This window comes from Hippocampus comes, unplaced genomic scaffold (assembly GCF_001891065.2).
Source record: "Hippocampus comes isolate QL1 unplaced genomic scaffold, H_comes_QL1_v1.1 scaffold270, whole genome shotgun sequence".
NCBI classification, from domain to species: Eukaryota; Metazoa; Chordata; class Actinopteri; order Syngnathiformes; family Syngnathidae; genus Hippocampus; species Hippocampus comes.
The window spans coordinates 1,626,974-1,647,723 of NW_017805631.1; the positions used below are offsets into that span (position 1 = coordinate 1,626,974).

The 20,750-nt window shown below is 39.1% G+C and overlaps 1 protein-coding gene across 2 annotated transcripts in view; it reads left to right on the plus strand.

Moving 5' to 3' along the window:
- The window catches only part of spdl1 (spindle apparatus coiled-coil protein 1), a 41,919-nt gene extending 22,121 nt beyond the window's left edge, over nucleotides 1-19,798 (plus strand). Inside the window, exons 6-14 of one of the 2 annotated variants that reach the window (XM_019881650.1) lie at nucleotides 1,743-1,841; nucleotides 3,129-3,239; nucleotides 6,961-7,101; nucleotides 10,601-10,707; nucleotides 11,291-11,411; nucleotides 17,123-17,189; nucleotides 17,289-17,471; nucleotides 17,539-17,614; nucleotides 19,255-19,798. In XM_019881650.1, the coding sequence (XP_019737209.1) occupies nucleotides 1,743-1,841; nucleotides 3,129-3,239; nucleotides 6,961-7,101; nucleotides 10,601-10,707; nucleotides 11,291-11,411; nucleotides 17,123-17,189; nucleotides 17,289-17,471; nucleotides 17,539-17,614; nucleotides 19,255-19,441 (1,092 nt within the window). In that variant the 3' untranslated portion in view covers nucleotides 19,442-19,798. The remainder of the gene's footprint in view (nucleotides 1-1,742; nucleotides 1,842-3,128; nucleotides 3,240-6,960; nucleotides 7,102-10,600; nucleotides 10,708-11,290; nucleotides 11,412-17,122; nucleotides 17,190-17,288; nucleotides 17,472-17,538; nucleotides 17,615-19,254) is intronic. The other variant, XM_019881649.1, reaches the window with a different exon arrangement.
- Nucleotides 19,799-20,750: the final 952 nt, after the last annotated feature.

Below are 20,750 nucleotides of genomic sequence, written 5' to 3' on the forward strand. Positions count from 1 at the left end.
GCGACTGTAACACAGAAAACGCGGTTTAAACTGTCATCGGAGTTCGCGGCCGCCGCCATGTTTCAATGTTGTTGACAGACGACAGGGCAAACGATGCACGCGCTCAAGTTGAATATCGCGAGAGTTTTGTTTGGTTGTTTGTTTGTTTGTTTATTGAACATAAAACATATACAGTAATAATTTGACAGAAAATAAGGTAAATAAAATAGTAAAGAGGAAAGAGAAATTGGTCATCATTCAACAGTTATGTTCAAGGGAGTAGGAAGAAGTAAAGAGCTTATCTAGTCCTACCCCGTGTTATATGTTTATATCTATTGAATCATTTTTATATCAATCAGAAAAGAAACAAAGTAAGAAGAAAGAAGTCTCCATTAAGGCTCATACTTTACCCTTAACCGTGATATTTTTATACTTTTGGTTTGTATCGGGAATTTATACATACACACCCTGGCACTCTTGTGTTAATTTTCTCTTGTATTCATAATGGATATTTCAATACCTTTCTCTATTTATCAACCTAGTTCTGATTCATTATATTGAATGTTTAGAATTTATCATTTTAACTCTGATTGTTGTAGGTAGTTTGTACTATTTTTTTGAATTTGTTTTTGAACTCAGCAAGCGATTTACTCATTTTCAGGTCCGTTTCGAAATTGTTCCACAGATTAACACCTTTGTTTGCACCGATTTAAACCCTCAACACAAAAATGTAGAGGGTTGTTTGAAAAAAATGCTGACCGTAAAGTTTTTTTTCGACGTAGAAATTCTCGGTCGGTCGGGTTACCGGAAACACACTACTTTTTTTCTACGCCTTACGTGCAGCAGCTCGATTTCCTTCTTTAACTGCCAGAGTGATCGCTTTTAGTTTAAAAGCTGCATCATCTGCTTTTCGTCTGGTATTCTCCATGTTGATCAGGGTTAGAAGAAAGACTGAAATAAGGAAGTTGCGATTACCGGTAATCATACAATTTCATTGGACCCCTGTATACTACTCATTCATTTTATTGGTCGACTGTTGCCGAGTCACACATTTTTCCCCCCCCGCTACGGCAAAAAGAGCGGAAGTTGTGATTAGTCATAAAATCTCATTGGACCTCAGTGAAAGACTCATTCATTTTATTGGTCCATGTTTGTCCCGCGATGGAAAAAAAAAAAATTAAAAAGCCGCTTCATATTACACGCCGCAGTGTTGGAAGTGTGGAACAAAAGTAGCGGCTTGTAATCCGGAATTTACGGTATATATTTTTTAATATCTGCAACAATCAGGTTTATGGGCATAGTGAATTAGTTCAGTGATTTCCATAACATTTTGCAGCTCAGTTACATAAACTCCCGCTGTGTTTTTGTTTTCAATGTGTTAGTTCGAGGCGTAAAATGTGAATTTTGACTCATAAATTACAATGCCAATCCGCTTATTTCGAGCCATGATGTCGAATTCCGCCCATGTCACACTGAACCAAACTCTTAAAGCTTGTAACGGAAAACAGTTGTAATGGGTGGTCTCTCCTTGTTTATAAATATTATTAGGTCCACAGCTGTGCTCTTCTTTCAAAGAAGCCACATCGTGTTGTCTTTACTGTATGCCTTGGGTAATTGCCATCTATGTCAAAATTCTTCAAATACACATTTCAAACGGACTACCGCAGGTAAGTTGCGAAAATTGAAACGCTGTCTCATCCACAGGTTAATGTCGAAACAGAGTACTGCATATCTCATTTCTTCGCCTCTCTTCTGTGAAACAGGAATCTCGTGAGGTGAACCGCGAACTCCAGCTCCATTTGGAAACGGTTCTACAACAAGCCCAGGATCCAAAAAGCAAAGGCAATTCTCTTTTCGCAGAGGTAAAAGACAAACATTTTTTGTTTTTGTAGAAATTCTCTGATGACTGACTTCAAAGAATCAATCATTTGTCCATCCCTCCATTTTCTGATCCACTTATCCTGACAAGGGTCGCGGGGGGTGCTGGAGCCTATCCACGCTGTCTTCGGGCAGTAGGCGGGGGACACCCTGAACCGGTTGCCAGCCAATTGCAGGGCACACAGAGACGAACAAATGTTCACACTTAAAATCACACCTAGGGACAATTTTGAGTGTTCAATCAGCCTGCCATGCATGTTTTTGGAATGTGGAAGGAAACCGGAGTACCCGGCGAAAACCCACGCAAGCACGGGGAGAGCATGCAAACTCCTGCACCTCTGTGCTGTGAGGCAGACGTGCTCACCAGTCGATTTACCCAAATGTCACAAATTGTTAGAATGATTTTTTATAATAATTAATAATAATTTAATGAGAAGTTTGGAAAGAAGGGTCTGAAAAAATTGAATTTTTAAATTTCAAATTTATTGGAACCTTGCTCATGGCATATAGTGAATTTTGGATTTTATGCTGAACTAATGACGTGGATTTTTCAAATGTATTTATCTTTCGCAGTTTTTGTATAGTGCTGTGGAAACACAAAACATGAATGAAAACTATATTTGTTGAAGCTTGCTAGCCAATGGTTCTCATGAGCAGAATTATTCTGCAGCGTTGTGACATACTTTGTAAGTTTGTGTGGATGTAGTACAGCCGTTAACATACATTATCTGATTTAATGACTTGTATTTTCAACCCAAGTTTCATTTTGTTGTACTGTATTGGCACTATTAAAATACAAAAGAGAGCGAGAGAGGGTAAGTGACGGAGAAAGGGGGGGGGGGGTTCACAAAAAGACCTTCAACCTCGCTGAACACAAAAGGCTCCTCACTTACTTGGGAACCCTTTTGTGTACTGCAGGTATGTAAAACAGACACAAATTGCCTTCTGTTCAACTTTTTAGGATTGCTGTGACAAGGGTGACATAAGAATTGACACAAAAATGTTTAAACTGCCTCTCCATATTTCACATTATGGAAAATAATGATTTCGAGCACAATTTGGACGTTTTCACTTTGGGGCATACTCCCAACCGTTTTGACATTCATGGTAGTCTGTTGAGTTATTTTTAGGGTCTAGGAAATGTACGCTGTTGAACAAGCTGGACACTGATGACATTGCAATTTTAACAAAGTCTAATTTCTTCAGTGTTGCACCATGAAAAGATGTAATAAAATATTTGAGATCTTTTGGCTTTTTGATTGTTCTTTCAGTTGGAGGATAAGCGTGCTGAAATGGAGAAAAAGCTTATCAGCATGAAGGTCCAGTACGAGTCACTTCAAGCGCAATATGTCTTTAACAAACACCAGTCGCAGCGTATGAAGGTACAGTACCATGTTTAATGTGACCGATTGAGACCAGTGCTCCTATCTGATATGCTTTGTGGATTCATGTATTTATTTCTTGATGTTCAAGGTTGTTTAGACCACTTACCTTAAGCATATTCACACACCATATTCTTTAACTGGAATAATTATAATCAAAGAAAAAAAGTTTGTCCTTTTTTTGGGTTACAGACTATTGGCCGTGGTTGTGCAACAGTTTCCCTCCCAAAACATCTAAGGTTAATATCTAGTGATCAGAAACAGGAAGAATTTCGTGTTCCCTTCCATGGCTGGTTTGTTAGAGAAACTCATTGTGATTTTCTTTAAAAATGCATTTCAAACTGGGGCTGCAGCCATTGAATATTTGGTATTCAGATATACTCCTGAAAATTCTATCTAATAATCTGGTATCGGGATAAAAATAAACAATATTTTTGCTTTGTAAGAGAACAATTATAAATGCAGTCGACAAAAACCACATTTCCATTTAATAATGAATGACCAATGCGTTTTCATTTTTAGAAAAGAACAATTATAAATGCAGAAGACAAAAACATTATCCGCACAAGGGTCGTGGGACGAGCCTATCCCAGCTGTCTTCGGGCAGTAGGCGGGGGACAGCCTGAACCGGTTATCAGCCAATCGCACGGCACACAGAGACGAACAACCATCCACGCTCACACTCGCACAATTGAGAGTGTTCAATCATGCATGTTTTTGGAATGTGGGAGGACACCGGAGCACCCGGAGAAAACCCACGCAGGCACGGGGAGAACATGCACACTCCACACAGGGAGGTCGGAGCTGGAATTGAACCTCTGTACTGTGAGGTCGAGGTGCTAACCACTGGGCCACCGGGCCGCCAGACAAAACCATATTTCCACTCAATCATGAATAACCAAATGGTTTTCATTTTTAGATCATTTTTACATTCTTACTTAAACTGTGCATAGCAGCACACTATTTTCCTTTCTAGAAACTAAATAAGTGTGGTTTTAGACAAACCTCCCCCCATAGATAATGGTTTATGAGACAAAGTGACACACATTAGCGATTTTTCCGACGAAAGCACCGCACTTGAGTAAGCCTGGTTTGTTCTATTATTTGCAGCAGGATGACCAGATCTACCTCGAGTGTTTAGGCCTTCATGATGTTGCAACATGAAGTTGATGAATTTTTGCAAAACACTGTTGCCGTGGCAGGTCACCAATAATAACAGCAAAAACAAACATTCATTTTGATGGTCTAAACATTCACGAAAGGTAATGAAACTTTGCACACACATCAGGCCAAGCAAAATAAGCAATATTTTATTAATTTATTGTGTGGTTTTAAGAAATGTCTCACAAGCGCACCCAACAAAATTTTAACAAAGCAGCCTTGGGTGGACATTTTACCAAGATGTATAAAAAGTTGAAGGCATAAGTAACAGCCCAAGAGCTACAAAAAAGTCTTTCAGGTTTATGGAGCATATATTTTTAAGAACTCCGAGAGATTGTTTCAAGTCGTCTTGAAAATGTGGGTGTTTCATCTAGCTCAAGATGAAATATAAAAGTAAATCTTTTTATTTCATCAAACGCTGTTGTTGTGTCGACACGCTGTTTACCATGAAAAATGTATCTGATTTGAATATTCTAAACATTGCGTGAAAACATAAAATTTTGCACATCAGGCCTGACAAAAAATATGTTGTTTAGAGGGTTATTGTGGGATTGTTTAAAAAAAAAAAAAAAGCCTCACTCGCATCCCCAACAAATATTTATCGAAGCAGCACCTGTTCTGATTTTCCTAGGTTTATGAAAATTGCGAGGCAAGTTGAACAACACAAACCTATGTAAACTGTCTCTGAAGTTGTACCCTGAACCTAACTTCCGCCATTTTAAATGTCCTTTCAAAATTAAACTTCAAAATTGGCTGTTTCATCTCAAGATATTGAAAGTGAAGTCACCTAAAGTATTTAATTTTGACAACCGCTGCTGCCGTTGTGACACACTGCTTGACGAAGTTGTTTTCAAACCTTAAAAATGCATAGAAATGCATGTTTTCCCCATCAGAAAATGTTGAAAAATGTGGCGTTTGTTTTGTACTACTGAATGCAGGAGAGGCCATTTAGCTTTCAAGCTCTGTATAAGTCGCATTTTGGGGGGAAATTTATGTGATAAAATCCAACCCCAAGAACAGACATGTCATCTTGAAAGGCAATTAAAAAAAAAAAAAAAAAGAAAATAGAAAACAACACGCTGAATAAGTGTAAAATATGCTAACGTTACATGACGCATAAATGACGAACTGAGAATGTGCCTGGCATGTTCAAGTAACATATTGAGTTATTCAGATAACTAAAGCATAAAGAACATGCTAACAAGTTTACCAAACCATAAATGTCACTCCAAATCACTAAATCCAATGGAACCTTCATCCTCTGTGTCACTTTAAAGCAACTCCACCAACTCCGGAGGTAGAAGATGGAGCGCTTCCCCTTCTACGTTGCTTATTACATCAGACTCATCGTGGTTTTATCAACCCAGGTCTAGAGTGGCCTCTTGTGGTTTAATGTGAAAATAATGTGAAATGATATAACGGGGGATTTGTGTGTCAGTGTGTGTGTTAATATTCTATATTTTTGTGTTCGTGTAAACTGCACCCTAAGCATCCTATCAGTTTCACTTTCACAAAAAAAGTATTTAAAAAAAAAAAGAAAAACCAGGTCACCTAACCTATGGTGGCACGTGACTTGCATCACCGGAAATTCTTAGCGGCCTGCAGTCTGCAATTGCAGCTTGCGATCACAGCTGTTGCGAAATATCTTTTTTTGTTTTGTTTTTTTTAAATTCTCATTCAAAGTTTGTATCATCTGCAATTCACCAATGGCAGTGCCAAAGAATGGGAATATGGAGCACCAAGAGAAGCATTTTGTAACGGTACATGTGAGCTATGATGGTGATGTTAATGCATTTTAACACACTGGAAAAGTGCTCCGACACGTCAGGTGTCCTACTGAGGTAGGCAGTGATTTCCTTTTCACAAACTCACAAACTCATCTGTCTATTTTTCTCTTTTGTTCATTGTTTGGGGCTGTTATGGCTGTTGGTCATCATAGCGAGTGTGCCTGCGTATGCGTGCATGTGAATGGGTGTGTGGATGCGTGCATGTGCGGTAAAAAGTCGATGGCAGGAGGTCGGTTGGCTTGAAAAGTAGATCTTCGCTCAAAAAAGGTTGGGTACCGCTGGTGTAAAGTTTTATAATTGTCTTCTTAAGCCTGCCTTTGGATGAATTAATAAAACCTGTAGAATTAGTGACAAACTTAAGTTGGCAACTGAACAGGGACACCCAACACTATCCCATGAAACTCACATTCCTGACAACTGTCTTAGTGCAACACACAAATGAAGTGAACAACTGAACCAAAGCTAGTTATTGTGAACATCGGAAAACATACGCATGGATGAAGTGGTTAAACGAGTGAATTAATGATGGTTATGTCCAAGGACTAATTTGATGCACTAAAAACGAACGGCAGTCGTACAAAACACACAGTGAAACACGTGAAACTGTACCTCGAAGTGGATTAACACTCCCGAAACCGACATTTGTGTGTGTATACACTTAAGTGGTGGGAGGACAAAAGAATTTGTGAAAAATTTGTTTCATTCAATCCATTTTTGTGACTAAATACCACAATTAACCCAAAGCATAATTTCATTGTCCATATGTTTTTCAGGTGCACATTGCCACCCTTATGCAGCTCCAATGCTCAAGGACTGACCCCTCTCAGCTGGACAGACTGCACTCTAATTTGGTAGAAAAGAATGACGAGATACAACATTTGAATGCAAAACTAGAGAGACTGGAGAAGATTGAGGTGAGTGTCAATCGACCTGGAAATTGTGCATGCACTGGCAAGGCATTGTTTCATAGCTGTGTGAATTTCACCCCCAAAAAAACAGTAACACTGGGGGAAAAAAAAATCTCTTTATTCAGTGATATACAAAATGTGTTTTTGCTGCAATGGTTTTGTCGCTATTGAATATTTTTTAGAATTTTTCTATCGACTTAACAATCAATTTATTCAATTTTCGGATAAAAAATTATTGAACATGACAATGTTTTGCAAAATCATGTTTAGGCGATTGCTGCGAGGTCCCTATTGTTTTTTAGAACCCATACATCTACAGTGAAACTCCTCTACAACGAAACCTACATGGGCGAAAATACCCCCCTAGTGTGAAAAAAATTTCATGCATGAACGCCATTCCCACTTTTCTGCTCCCCCTATGATGAAAAGTCCCCCTGTTCCATTATACGACATCTTTTTCTCTGCTCTTGCCTCGCAACGAGATTCACTACAACGAAAACAAGCCTTCCGCAAAAGTCTAATCCAACCTCAGCATGCCACAGCGACCTCTGTTGCTTCGTTCGGAAACGGCAACAGCAACCACCACACTGGTTTACACATGCGCAGTAGTCCAGGAAGTATTTGTGATTGTTAGTTTCAGACGCAGCACAAACGTTACATTGCTAAAATGGCTACGAAACGGACCTATGCAGACCAAGGAGTTAAGAAAAGAAAAGCATTCACGCTTGAAGACAGGATAAAAGCAATAAAAATGAAACATGGAGGAAGCAAAGTAAAAGACATTATGCAAGAAACCGATGTAAGTGAAAGTGAATGCTGATCGTAAATTTCGCAATTTCTTTCCCGTTTTTTTATCTACACTGGCTGTTTGAAGTGTCAAATAAGTGTATGCTCATATTTATGCATGACATATTGGAATAAAAATAATGAGTACACACATACGTTTTGTTTGTTTGTGTGTGTGTGTGTGTGCGTGTGCGTGTGCGTGTGTGTGTGTGTTTACATCTGAGATAAAATTTGCTACAGTGAAAAGCCCTGTCATTTCCAAAATTTCTTGCTGCAAACGTGATTTCGTTGTAGAGGAGTTTTAATGTATAAACGTATTTTCATCGTAGTGGTAGTGCCGCCTGTAGAATAGCGAAAAAAAAGATGTTTTAATCTTTGATGTTTTTTTCCTAGCGGGTGTACCAGATCTATCTCTATTTGTTTGGAAGAATGTTTAGGCTTTCATGATTTTGCTGTTACAACACTAATTTTAGAGCCTAAGCATGCACGAAAACTCATGAAACTTTGTAAATACAACAGGCATGGCAACAGCATCAATATTTTCTAATGTTATTGTGTGATATCAAAAAAAAAAATGCTCAGCAAATTTTCAAGGAAGCAGCCCCAATTGTATCCTTCACAAAGATCCACGAAAACTAGAAAGGTGGCATATGTCGTAGCTCAGGACCTAGAAATGACGCTGTATTTGATGGTCTACTCTAAACATTCATAAAAACATGAACTTTTGCACACACATCACGCCTGGCAAAAAAATATTTTATGAGTTTGTGTGGTTTTACAAAATGTCTCAGTAGCGCCCCCTAGAAAGTTAGGCGTATATTTAATAAGACAATGATATGTTTATTGTGGATCACAGTCATAACGGCCCTCCCAAGGAAACCCTAAGGCGTAGAAAAAAAAGTAGTGTGTTTCCAGTAACATGAAATTTCAGCATAGGGTTGGTAGGTCGGACAAAGTTTTTTTTTTTTTAATTCTTTTTTTTTTTTTTTTTTTTTTTCCCTTCAAAAATGTAAACAAAATAAAAATAAAACATAAAACAAGGAGACATTGAAACCCCCGCTCGTCGCCAAAGGCGGCGAGAGAGTTGGGTACCCGGCGGCTGGGTGTTAGAGCCATCTCGTTACCTCTGCGTCCCCCGTCCTAGACGCATAATTTTCCCACGGGACACACAGTTCCAAATAATGTGCGTTTTTGGGACGCAAGGAAATTTCTCAGTCAAAACAAACAAACAAAAAAACAAAACTATGGCAAGCCTGAGGTTTTCACGGTAACAATAGTTACCGGTAGCGTGTCATTTCCGTGGCGTCATTTTAACGGTACCAAAAAATAGTTTAACCATTAAAGTCACCGCACACGACTTGACTGTGTGATCAACGCGATTTCACTGTGCCTCGATGTGTGTTTGTGGTGTGGTGTGTGAGTGTGTTTCTTCTAATTTACTTTCGTTTTGTTTTGTTTTCAGTGTTGGGGGGGACGCAACAGATAACGTTATGTGCGCATGCGGGTTGCTATTGTAGTCCGCAAACTGAGGAATCGCGCGGATGAAAGTTTGAGATGGCGGCGAAAAAAACTCACAAAGGTCTACTAATTACAACATTTAAGAAATGGGAATGCCAGTCTGATTTTTCGTATGAATCGTCCAAAGGGCGTATCACTAAACTCACCTGGGATGTATGCACAGAACAGAGAGCGAGATACGACGAGATGCACGATTACGAGGCAAGTTGGTCATTAGATTTGTAGGCTAATCGCTATGAAAAATATGAAACAGTATTGGTTATTCTATAATTTACTGGTTGTAGCATGGTACCTTTATGAATAAAGCATTCGTCACAAGGTGTAGTAATGCTAATGTTAACTGTTGGTAGAACTAATGATGACGTGTGTTAAATTTGAAGGTTGTTTGAAAAAAAAATGCCGACCATAAAGTTTTTTTCGAGACTCGGTTGGTCGGGTTACCGGAAACACACTACTTTTTTTTCCTACGCCGAACTACAATGTGGCCAGCGACAAAAATTATTTTTGACACCCCAGCTCCTAAATGGACAGAAAGTGACCCTTAAGTATTTGAGTGGACAATTATGTTTCAATTTTGCACATTTACAAGATCATACTTGCGCCCCTGTCCCCAACAGTTAACCTTCAAACTTGGGCTGTACCATCCCAACACTTGAGACAACAACGGGGAAAAGAATCTAAAGTTTTTCAAGATACTATATTTCGGCAGGTGGGCATCATATTATGGCTTGAATGCTAAACTTAAATGAAAGTCCACCATTTTTAATTTTCTTTCAACTTCCTCCTAGAGATTTAAACCAGTTATCTTCAAACAGTGAGTTTTTCATCTTAAGATGACAAGTAAAAAGCATCACACCCTGTTGCTGTGGCAATGCACTCTTTGCCAAGAAAAAGCAATCGGTCTTTACATTGGAGAAAACACGTCTGGCAAAATTGTAAAATAATCACACTATTATTTGCTTTTGTGTTTTTGTTTGTTTTTTTTTTATGGCTTAGTTGCGCTCGTTACAATTGTTTAAGGTGACGGAAAAATTGCAATTACACATGCGATGGTTAATGTGTCAATTTGGAAGTTGTTTAATTTGCATGAGAATTTGGATAAAAGTGCAGAGACAGCTTCTTTATTCCTTATTGTCCATGAAATGCAGAGCTGCTTGTATACTATTAAGATGAAAAATTAAACTTGTATGTTTGTATGCAGGTATTGCTTAAGACCAAGGGGAGCAATATCCCTCCATCAGAAATTGGTAATGGCCACGATGAAACGTTTTATACTGACCTGCTGAAAATGAAACTTGACAATGCAATGTGAGTTGATGTTTTATTAATGGGGATGTAAATATGACATGTATGAAGCCAACCAGTGCCCAGTTCGGGATGGATCTAAAATGCACTGTCACCTCACAAGTGAAGCTCATTTGGCCTGTACATTCACAATGGCATCTTTGTCATATGATGTCAAAATGTGAACAGCATGATGAAGAGGGATGTTGAAATACTAATTCGAATTGAACCAGAATTATGCATTCATGGCTGAAACGGCCTTTATGAATTTTGCTGTTCAATTTCTTGTAAGAATACGGCAAGTTGTGCAAAAAGTGCTGAAACCCTGAACAGCTGCACATGTGCATTCAATTTTTTAGGGAATGTCATATTACATTCACCTTTATATTAAAGTGCATTTAAGGTTCGTCCTGAAATTTTGCTCAAAGCCTATTTTCCCTGACTTTTTGTGAGTGCTGAGTTTACTTATTTTTTTGCCGGGTTACTTTGTACTGTGTGTGTGTGTGTGTGTGTGTGTGTGTGTGTGTGTGTGTGTGTGTGTGTGTGTGTGTGTGCGCGTGCGTGTGTGCGCGTGCGTGCGTGCGTATGCATTCTTTTACATGTGCAGTAAGGATGTGGAACGTTTAGGAGAAGAACTTTCTCAGCAAAGGATGAAGTCTTTGTTCGAAAGCCAGAAAGCTCTGGAACTAGAGAGAAAACTCTTCACAAAAGAACGTCTTCTCAAACAGGTACGAAGCTTCACTGTTAGTGGATGAATTACCCTTTGGTTTCTAAGACACCACTAAAGGATGGGCAACACATCATTTTCTCTGTCAGTTTCATCCTCCTCTTTGCGTACGTGTAAGACATTGATTCGGACTTCGGGGAAAAAAAGGATAGTGAACATTATTGAGAATGTTATTTTTCCTGTTTGATCAAGTGAAATTTGCTTTCAACAGACAAAGAGCAGCTAATTTTTCCACACTCATTCGAGCTAAATTGGATGAATTGAGCTGGTCCAGATTCTACCGTGAACATGTCCATTGCCAATGTTGCGACCCCTGAAAAGAATTGTATCCCCTGCTGCAAGAGCACACACGCATTGAGTTAAAGTGGTACGATAATAATGTCGCTGGGATCTGGGACACTTCACGACCATGATGACGAAAACTGGGATGCCAGAATTTTTACTCATCTTGGCGCATAGCGTGACATTCCCTATATCGTGCTCTGATTGTTCCCCGGCATTGACCAATAGTAAGATGGAGCGGAGTGCCCATAACTCACTCCCAAATACCTCACAGGACACAAATGTGGGTCCAGACAGCTGTTGTGCCAATGTAGTTGCCCCCGATAAAAATGGTCTCAACTCTTGCCGGGGCACGCGAGTGAAAACGGTGCACTTGTTTTCATTTAAAGACAAACAGTAGCTAATTGTTCTCCACTCATTTGAGATATATTCATTTAAAGACTTGAACACATTTTTGTGCTTTGATTTTTAGTTTTACGGAAAAAGAGTATATATAAGAAAAAGAAAAAAAATGTGTTTGCATTCAACGATAAATTGCAGTGTGGAGAAGCAAAAGAAAAACATGTACATCAGTCATATTTGCCAGTAGTGTTGAGGTGCGTTCAATGACCACTTACACAGTAGGACGTCTCAGATAATAGAAAAACTCATTCAATGCATCAAACAGCAATGACTAGCACATGCAGGAGGTACAGTCATACCTCGGTTTTCGACCATAATCCGTTCCAGAAGGCTGTTCGAAAACCGAATTGTTCGAAAACCGAAACCATGTTTCCCATTAGAATCAATGTAAAAAATTTTAATCCGTTCCAAGTCTAGAAAACAACTTTTTTAAAAGCATTTTTTTCCCAACTATTTTACACCATAAACTTTAAACAGGTGTAATAAGAGAGCGGGTAACAACAAACTACAAACGTTTTGTATGTTTTATTTTAACCAATTTTAACATAAACATTGACATTGTGACATAAAAATTGAACATCTCTCTCTCTCTCTCTCTCCCTCTCTCCCCCATTGTGACAATTGTAGATTGCATTCTTTTACACCTTGAATTTATAAACCCCTAAGTAATGGCTGTAACTATGGATGCTCTGTCTGCAATCCTACACTATGGTACGAGGTAATATCCCTCCATCCACTTTCTGAACTGCTTTATCCACACAAGTCCAGTCTCGTCCATATGAAAGGTTTGCTGGGGAAGACATTCCTCGGCCTCGATGAGATTTTCAAACTCAGATTTAAACTTTTTGGCAGCTTCCTTGTCTGAAATGGCTGCCTCCCCATGACGAATCACTTCTTTTCCTCATTTTTTCGAACCATCCTCTGCTTGCTTTAAAATCAAATTCTTCAGGAGCAATACTAGGATCCTTTTTTTTATCAAATCTCCATACAATTGTCTTGTTTTGCCACAAATCGTACCTTGGCTAAGACTGTCCCCTGCTAGATGTTTCTCATTTATGAAAATAAGCAAACGTTTCTCCACTTCCTCTATTTGTGGCCTTTGTTCACTGAACACACGAGATCCTTTCGCCACATCACTGACTTTATGATGGTCTTTCTTTGTTAGGAAGCTGCTGATTCCAGCATGCCGAACTCCTTAGCCAACACAGACACGTGCACACCTGATTCATATTTCACTATCAAATCTTTCTTAAATTCAATAGTTTTGCGCACTATTTTCCTCTTTTTTCAGCAGCTTTACTACTTCCACTTGCTTTCTTTGGTGCCATGCAGAAATAACAGTCCAATTTGCGTCGATCTCAACAAACACGTCTGCTTTTTTCAAAATCTTTATTGAACACGTCTGCTCACAATGGACGCTTTTTTTTTTTTTATCTTTGACCACGTCTGCTCACAATGGACACTTTTTTTTTTATCTTTGAACACGTCTGCTCACAATGGACGCTCTTTCTTTTTTAAAAAAAAAATCTTTATTGAACACGTCTGCTCACAACAGAGGCATTACTTCTTCGTCAACCCGAGGAAGTGTCACTTCCTCGTGTAAGGAAGTCGAGAGAAGTCGAGTGACGCATTCAAGTGCCCTCAGTTTGGTCGAGAACCAAATTTCGGTCGTAATCTGAGGCATAAAAAAACGCTAAATTTTTGGTCGAAAACCGATTTGGTCGAGAACAGAGACGTTCGAAAACCGAGGTTTGACTGTACTTGGAAAGATTTTATAATTTGTATGACAGATCAATAATTTCTGGCACAGACGAACAAATTGAGTTGACATAGTTGCGTGTCAATTCAAGTGTTTCATTCAAGCATCTATACATCCATCCATCCATTTTTCTGATCTGCTTAAGTGGTCATGGGTCGTGCTGGAACCTTTCCCAGCTGTCTTCGGGCAGTTGGCGGGGTACACCCTGAAGTGGTTGCCAGCCAATTGCACATTAAAGCACAGATGACAAATGAAAATAAAACTACCATAGTGAGTCTGAGTATTATTGTTTTCCAGTGTTTGCTTCCTGAAGTTTAAATATAGTGTTGTGTAAAAGTACAGTATTTGCCCCTTTCCTTATTTCTGTGTTCTTGCATATTTATCACACAAGGTTTCAGTTTAACAAACCAATTTTAATATCACACTGACTCCCCAAGAAAATTCTAAATGCAGTTTTGAAATATCAATTTAATTTATTAAGGCACAAAAAAAAAAATCCAGAATTACCTGTCCTAAAGTGAAAAAGTAATTGCCCCCACGCTCATCCCTTGTTTTACGCCCCTGACTTTGAAGATGACTGACTAACTCTTTTAATTTTGTCCGATATGTGACTAGCCCAACACATGAACAAAAACATACCGTATTTTCGGCACGATAGGGCGCACCAAAAAGTCTTCAATTTTCTTAAAAGCTCACCGAGCGCCTTAAAATCCGTTGCGTCTTTTGTATGGTCATTACGGTAATACATCGACTCCAAGATGGCTCCTTCCTGGAGACATGCTTGCAATGTTATAACTTGCTGTTGGTTCAGTGAACTGTGTCGCTGCTTTATTAAATAAGTTTTTGTTGCAGCTCCGAAAAAGGGAGAGCTGTGGTATTCATTTTTTAAAACGGTCTCAACAAATACAGGTACGTCTTTGTCTGTCGACGTGCCTTCTTCCGTTCGACTCGAGAGGTGTTCAAGACCGCCTCCGAAAAACATAAACTGATGATTACTTCAATGAAACTACGAAAATTGAAAATAATACATCAAAACTGAAAAGCAAGCGAGGATATCACAAAATAAATTCTATAGCCACCCCTACAGAATTTATATTGTGATTTCATCATTTGTGAATATACAACAAAGGAATACATAACTACTACTGACATCTGATCGTAGTAGTCGTGGCGCTATGATCAAGGAAATGCCAATGCGTTTTTCGGAGGCGGTCATGAACGTCTCTCGAGTTGAACATAATAAGAGAAGGCACGGAGACGGACAAAGACTCACCTGTATTTGTTGAAAAAAAGAGAGCTGTGTTTTGTTTTTTTTTAACGCAGACTTTATTAATGGTTTTCACAGTCTCAACAAATACAGGTACTTGTACGTCTTTGTCCGTCTCCGTGCCTTCTTCCGTTCCACTCGAGAGGCGTTCATGGCCGCCTCCGAAAAACGTAAATTAATTATTACTTCAATGAAACCACAAAGAAAATGAAGCGAGGAAATCACAAAATAAATTCTGTAGGGGGTTATAGAATTTATTTTGTGTTTTCCTCGCTTGATTTTCTGTTTTGATGCATTATTTTAGAGTAATAGTTAATTTACATTTTTCAGAGGCGGTCATGAACGCCTCTCAAGTTGAACGGACGCCTCTCGAGTTGAATGGAAGGAGCGTAGCACCATCTAGTGGAGGCATTGTAGATTGCGCCTTATAATGTGAAGCGTCCAATGTATGAAAAAAATTTACAAAATAGCCATTCATTGAAGGTGCGCCTCATCATCCAGTGCGTCTTTTAGTGCGGAAAATACGGTACTTTAGACCAAATTCATGCGTATGTTCGACCGCTGTCAAACTTGGAAGTCTTGGACAATGTGATTTCTGATCACATGACAGTTTTATTTGATGTCGTTTTATCGCGTGCTGCTGTAAAATCTGCCCATCCGGAGTGCGACCATCGAGTGTTTCACCCTCTTTCTGCTGGTCAGTTCTCTGATATCTTTAAATAACCTTTGCGTGCCCTCTTCAAACACAGAGGAACTCACCTCTTCGTTCCCCTCATCCTGCCATGCTCAACCAGATCCGATGGCTCCATTAATAACTGTGCTGCCAAAACCTAGACCTGAGCCTAGGCTTAATGACAGAACTCGCGCAGCGAAGCAGGAGTGCCGTAATAAGTAGAAAAAAGACAAGCTGTAGGACTCTTATCAAATCTGGAAAGACTGCTGGCGTAACGACCAGACCTCCCCAAATGACAGTGTTGAACGCCTTCTACAAGTCCACAAAACAGATTTAGCCATTTTGGGCCAACTCCCATGCACACTCAAGGACCCTGTTAAGCATATGTGTCAAACTCAAGGCGCGGGGCCGGATCCGGCCCGCCAGGTCATTTTATGTGACCCGCGAAAGCAAATCATGTGTGTCAACTTGCTAAAGTCGGCATCGAAATGTCAAATTGTCATGTGTAATAAATAACGTTGAGATTTTGAGATCATTTTGTTACCGTTTACCTTCTTCACTTGAACAAACTATTTTAATCGACTTGACTGATTTCAAAACTAACAATCTATTAATTTGTTGTGTAAAAATAATAATTTTGCTATCATAACGGCCCTCCGAGGGAAGATGTAACTCCAAATTGGCCTGCGACTAAAATGAGTTTGACTCCCCTGCTGTAGAGGGTCGAGAGCTAGTTCACTGTTCCACGGCCAGCACGTAAACCACACTGCTTCTCCTGAATCTGAGATTCGACCTACCGATGGACCCTCTTCTCCAGCACCCACAATAGACTTTACCAAGGGAGCATGAGGAGTGTGATTCCTCTGTAGTGCGAACACACCGTCCGGTCCCCATTCCTAAAAGGGGGACCACCACCCCACTCTCAGTCCAGAGGCATTGTCCCTGATGTCCATGAAGTGTTGCAAGGGCATGTCAACCAAAACATCCAGAGCCCTTAGGAACTCTGGGCGGGTCTCATCCAACCCCGGGCTTTGCCACCCAGGTGCCCTGTGGTATTTGTTGGAAACATTATTACATGCTAATATCTGACTGCTTGAAACACATGGATGGGTACTACTGTATGCGAAGGCTATGTTCAAGCTTGTGAAATTTATGTCCCTGGTCCAGTAACACAAATTGAAAGATTTTGAGTTTTGATCAGACATTCGAACCTGGATTAGTTGGCATTCATAGAGTTACACGCACACACCAAAAATGATAACAACGCATTTTTGTTTCTTCCATAAAAATGCCTTTGATTGATTCTATATTTCCGTTTGCTTCTTGTAGACCCAGTGCGATAAAATGAGACTACAGCTTCAAGTGGAAAAGCTACAACACAAATATGAACCTAAAAGTAATTGGAGAGATTAAAAAATATTTTCAATCTGTATTTAAATGTGATCTTTGAATATATTATATTAAACATCACTGCTTTATATAATTTGGTCTGTAGAGGCAACTGATTTATCCCAGCCGACCAAGAAAGAGAAATTACCTGTGGATACCGTACCATCATATGGAGGAACTACACTTGATAAGGAGAAGCAAATTTCAAAGCAAACAGACATCACTCATGAGATGCTACACCGTGAAACAGATAAACGCCCCACTGGTGAGACAACATTCCCAAGACAAGGTATTTTTGCTCTGCTGCTGTTTAATGTCATTGCAACATACAATAAGTTATTCTTGATTTGTTTTAGGATTTGACATGGAGCCTAAATCAGTCAAGCGAGTGAAGATCGATAGGGATGATCCTGTTTTGATCACCAATCCCAGGTTAGCAATTGTCGTGTGAACGGTAGTATTCATAAAAGGAAAAGAAAGGTTCTAGTATTACGCGCCAATCTACCCACTTCAGAATTTTAGAATAAAAATCCTTATTTGCTGTCATTCTGTTCAGGGCTTGGTTCCATTTATAGACAGTTACAGTTTACAGTATTTATTTCAGTCAACTCTGAGTTCTGTAACACTGTATTACGAAGGAATGCAATTTTTCTGGGATCCTCAGTCTTATTTTACTTTATTATGCTGATTATGAAGTGAACATTGGTTCGTACATTAGATGCTGTATATACAGTACAGTGGTACCTCTACTTATGAAATTAATATGTTTTGGAAGAAATTTCTTAACTAGAACATTTTGTAAGTAGAGATGCATTTTCTATATAACCCGTTCCAAGCCACCCCTCAATTCAGACAAATGTTTTCTGAAACATAAAATGAAACAAAATATGTAACAAATGCATATTACAATTAGATCATTGCACAATAAATGAGTTGTGCATAATGTAAAAAACAAAAGTATAAAAGTAACGTCATTTAACTTTTAACTGCGACCTCATCGTTTTTTGCCCTCTTCAGTTCATGTTCTCTCTCAGTAGTGGTTTTTGTCTGGCGTTTTGTAAAGAACTGATCCAAGGACGTTTGCTTTTTTTTGGTTTTTAACAATCCTTCAAAAATGTCCAAGGCAAACCTCACCATAGTGAGCAATCGCCCGACTGGTGAACACTTATTCTGGGTGATTTTCATTGACTATCAGAACATCTCATGGCCCGAGGGGCGAATGACGAGGATGCTGCATAGACAGAAATCTATCTATTTATCTATCTACACACACAGACACATACGGTCGAGGTCCCTCTTAGCCAATGGGATGCCAGTATGGTGCTCACATCAGGACATCTGCACAATTGCACACTTCTTGTACTACAAATACTGCTACTGGTCACTTTAAAATGGTTCAATGATTTTCTGCACCAACTGTACAACTGTTATAGTATTGTATTCTACCACTGATCACTTTAGCTCTGCTTGATACTTTGCACATTGTCTCACAGTTGTCACTGGGTGGTAACACCGCACTACGGTTCACTTACATTGCGAAATGTCCTTCCATACTTATTTTTCCATACTTATTTGTCATGTCCTTGTTAATGATGATATTAATGCAGCGTGGTATACCGGAGACAAATTCCTTGTGTGTTCTACATACTTGGCCAATAAAGATGATTCTGATTCTGATCTGATTCTGATTCGGTAATAGCCAATGGCAGTGCAGTTATAAGTATGTTGCGTTCAGGAAACTCGGAGCTGCGACTCGCAGCCCATATTGTATTTTTACCTTTCGTATTTTGAAATTTCTTTCGTAACAAGGGGCAATAATTTCCTGTTGAGGCATTTTGTAATTTGAAAATTTTGTATGAAGAGATGTTCGTAAATAGAGGTAGCACTGTATACAGCTTTTTTTTCCCCCACACACAACACAGAACCAGCCCATACAAACAGACCTGCAAGGAGAGTTGTTGATGATGGAGCAATGCAAGTGACATTGCGTCCCGTGAGCAAGATTTAGGGATTCAGAGTGTTCCTCAAGAAGTCATAGACTCATTGGACTGTATTTTTTTTTTCTTCCTCAGCTCTCATGTCACCCGCCCCAATGTGCTGATAAAGGAGGACCACCAAAAGCAGGATGAAACCGAGGAAAGTAAAGAGGGGGACCACCACAAGCCAGAAGAAACGGAAGAACGTGGCAAAAAGCAAAATTTTGAGATCATGCATGTCCGTGCTGAAAACAGTATGGCATCCCAGTGTTCTCAACAGTAGTGTCCTTGTAGAATACATGCACACATGATCAACACTGATATATAGATGCAGTCGAATTAACATTTTTTATTGTCTCTTTTTACAAAGATAGTTGTGCCGCCACAGTTGCAAAATGCAAATAAAAGCCGAACAGTCTCTCGATATGAAGCAGTACAGCTGCTGTAGATAATAAATGTACTTTTAAATTATTACATCTCTGACACCATCAGTCAAATGTGCAATGTAATTTGTGATGCTCTTGTTGTTTATAGAGTGCACTCACCAAAAACACTTCAGCATACAGTGTACAATTTCTGCGAAAATTTGGATTTTGGTCGTTGTTTGAAATTGAGATTTAAACCTCATATATTGTACTTATTTTGGTTGTGTCCTTTTTTTTGGTTACAGCAACCACTGTATAATACACCTGCATTAACAGTCAACAGAAAAATGTGGCCTTTTCTTTCCAGTCTATTAATTGAAAAAAATAAAGATGTCTTTTTGTTCTGTAGTTGGGTAAATTTTTTAAAAAGCTGTGTATTCAGGAAGCCTGAAAGACTGCTAGTGGGCCCGCTAGCAATCCACAAGCCCACAAGCTGGCTCATTGACCGGGGCTGTCACCCTGCCACCCCCTTGCTCTGTGCGCCAGGCGTGGGTCCACACAACAGACACTGTAGCCCGAAGAACACAAAATTCATCACACTTATAGGAAGATGTCATCTATTTATTTATTTTCATATCTTGCATGTTGCTGTGGTAGAAATGGACTAAGTTATTCATACTGAGTGCCTTGCAATTACGGCGGATCACTACTCATGAAATGAACATGCTAAAAATCCCAAATTGGTTTTCACCATGCCCCCAAAAATCTGGACAACCGAATTTAATCCTACAGCTACTGTACTAAATTGTTCGCAGATTTTGCACATATTTTTAGGACTTGCCTTCAAAAATATTTCATGTATTGGAAATCTCTTTACATTGATCTTTAAAGATATGACTATTTATATTACAGGATGAAGATAAGGGAGCTCGTCCAAACAACCTACGTAATTTTAAGCTCTTTTCACTGGCTGAATCATTAATCTCAGTATCACGCACAAACACACAAAATTCCAACGCATTTGGGACATTGTGTCAAACAAATAAAAACAGAATAAAATGATTTGCAAATCATATTCAATCTATATTTAATTGAATATACTACAAAAACAACATATTTAATGTTCAAACTGATAAACTTGATTGTTTTCAGCAAATAATCATTAGTAGCTGCGACATGTTCCAAAAAAGCAGGGACAGGTGGCAAAAAAAGACTGAGACAGTTGAG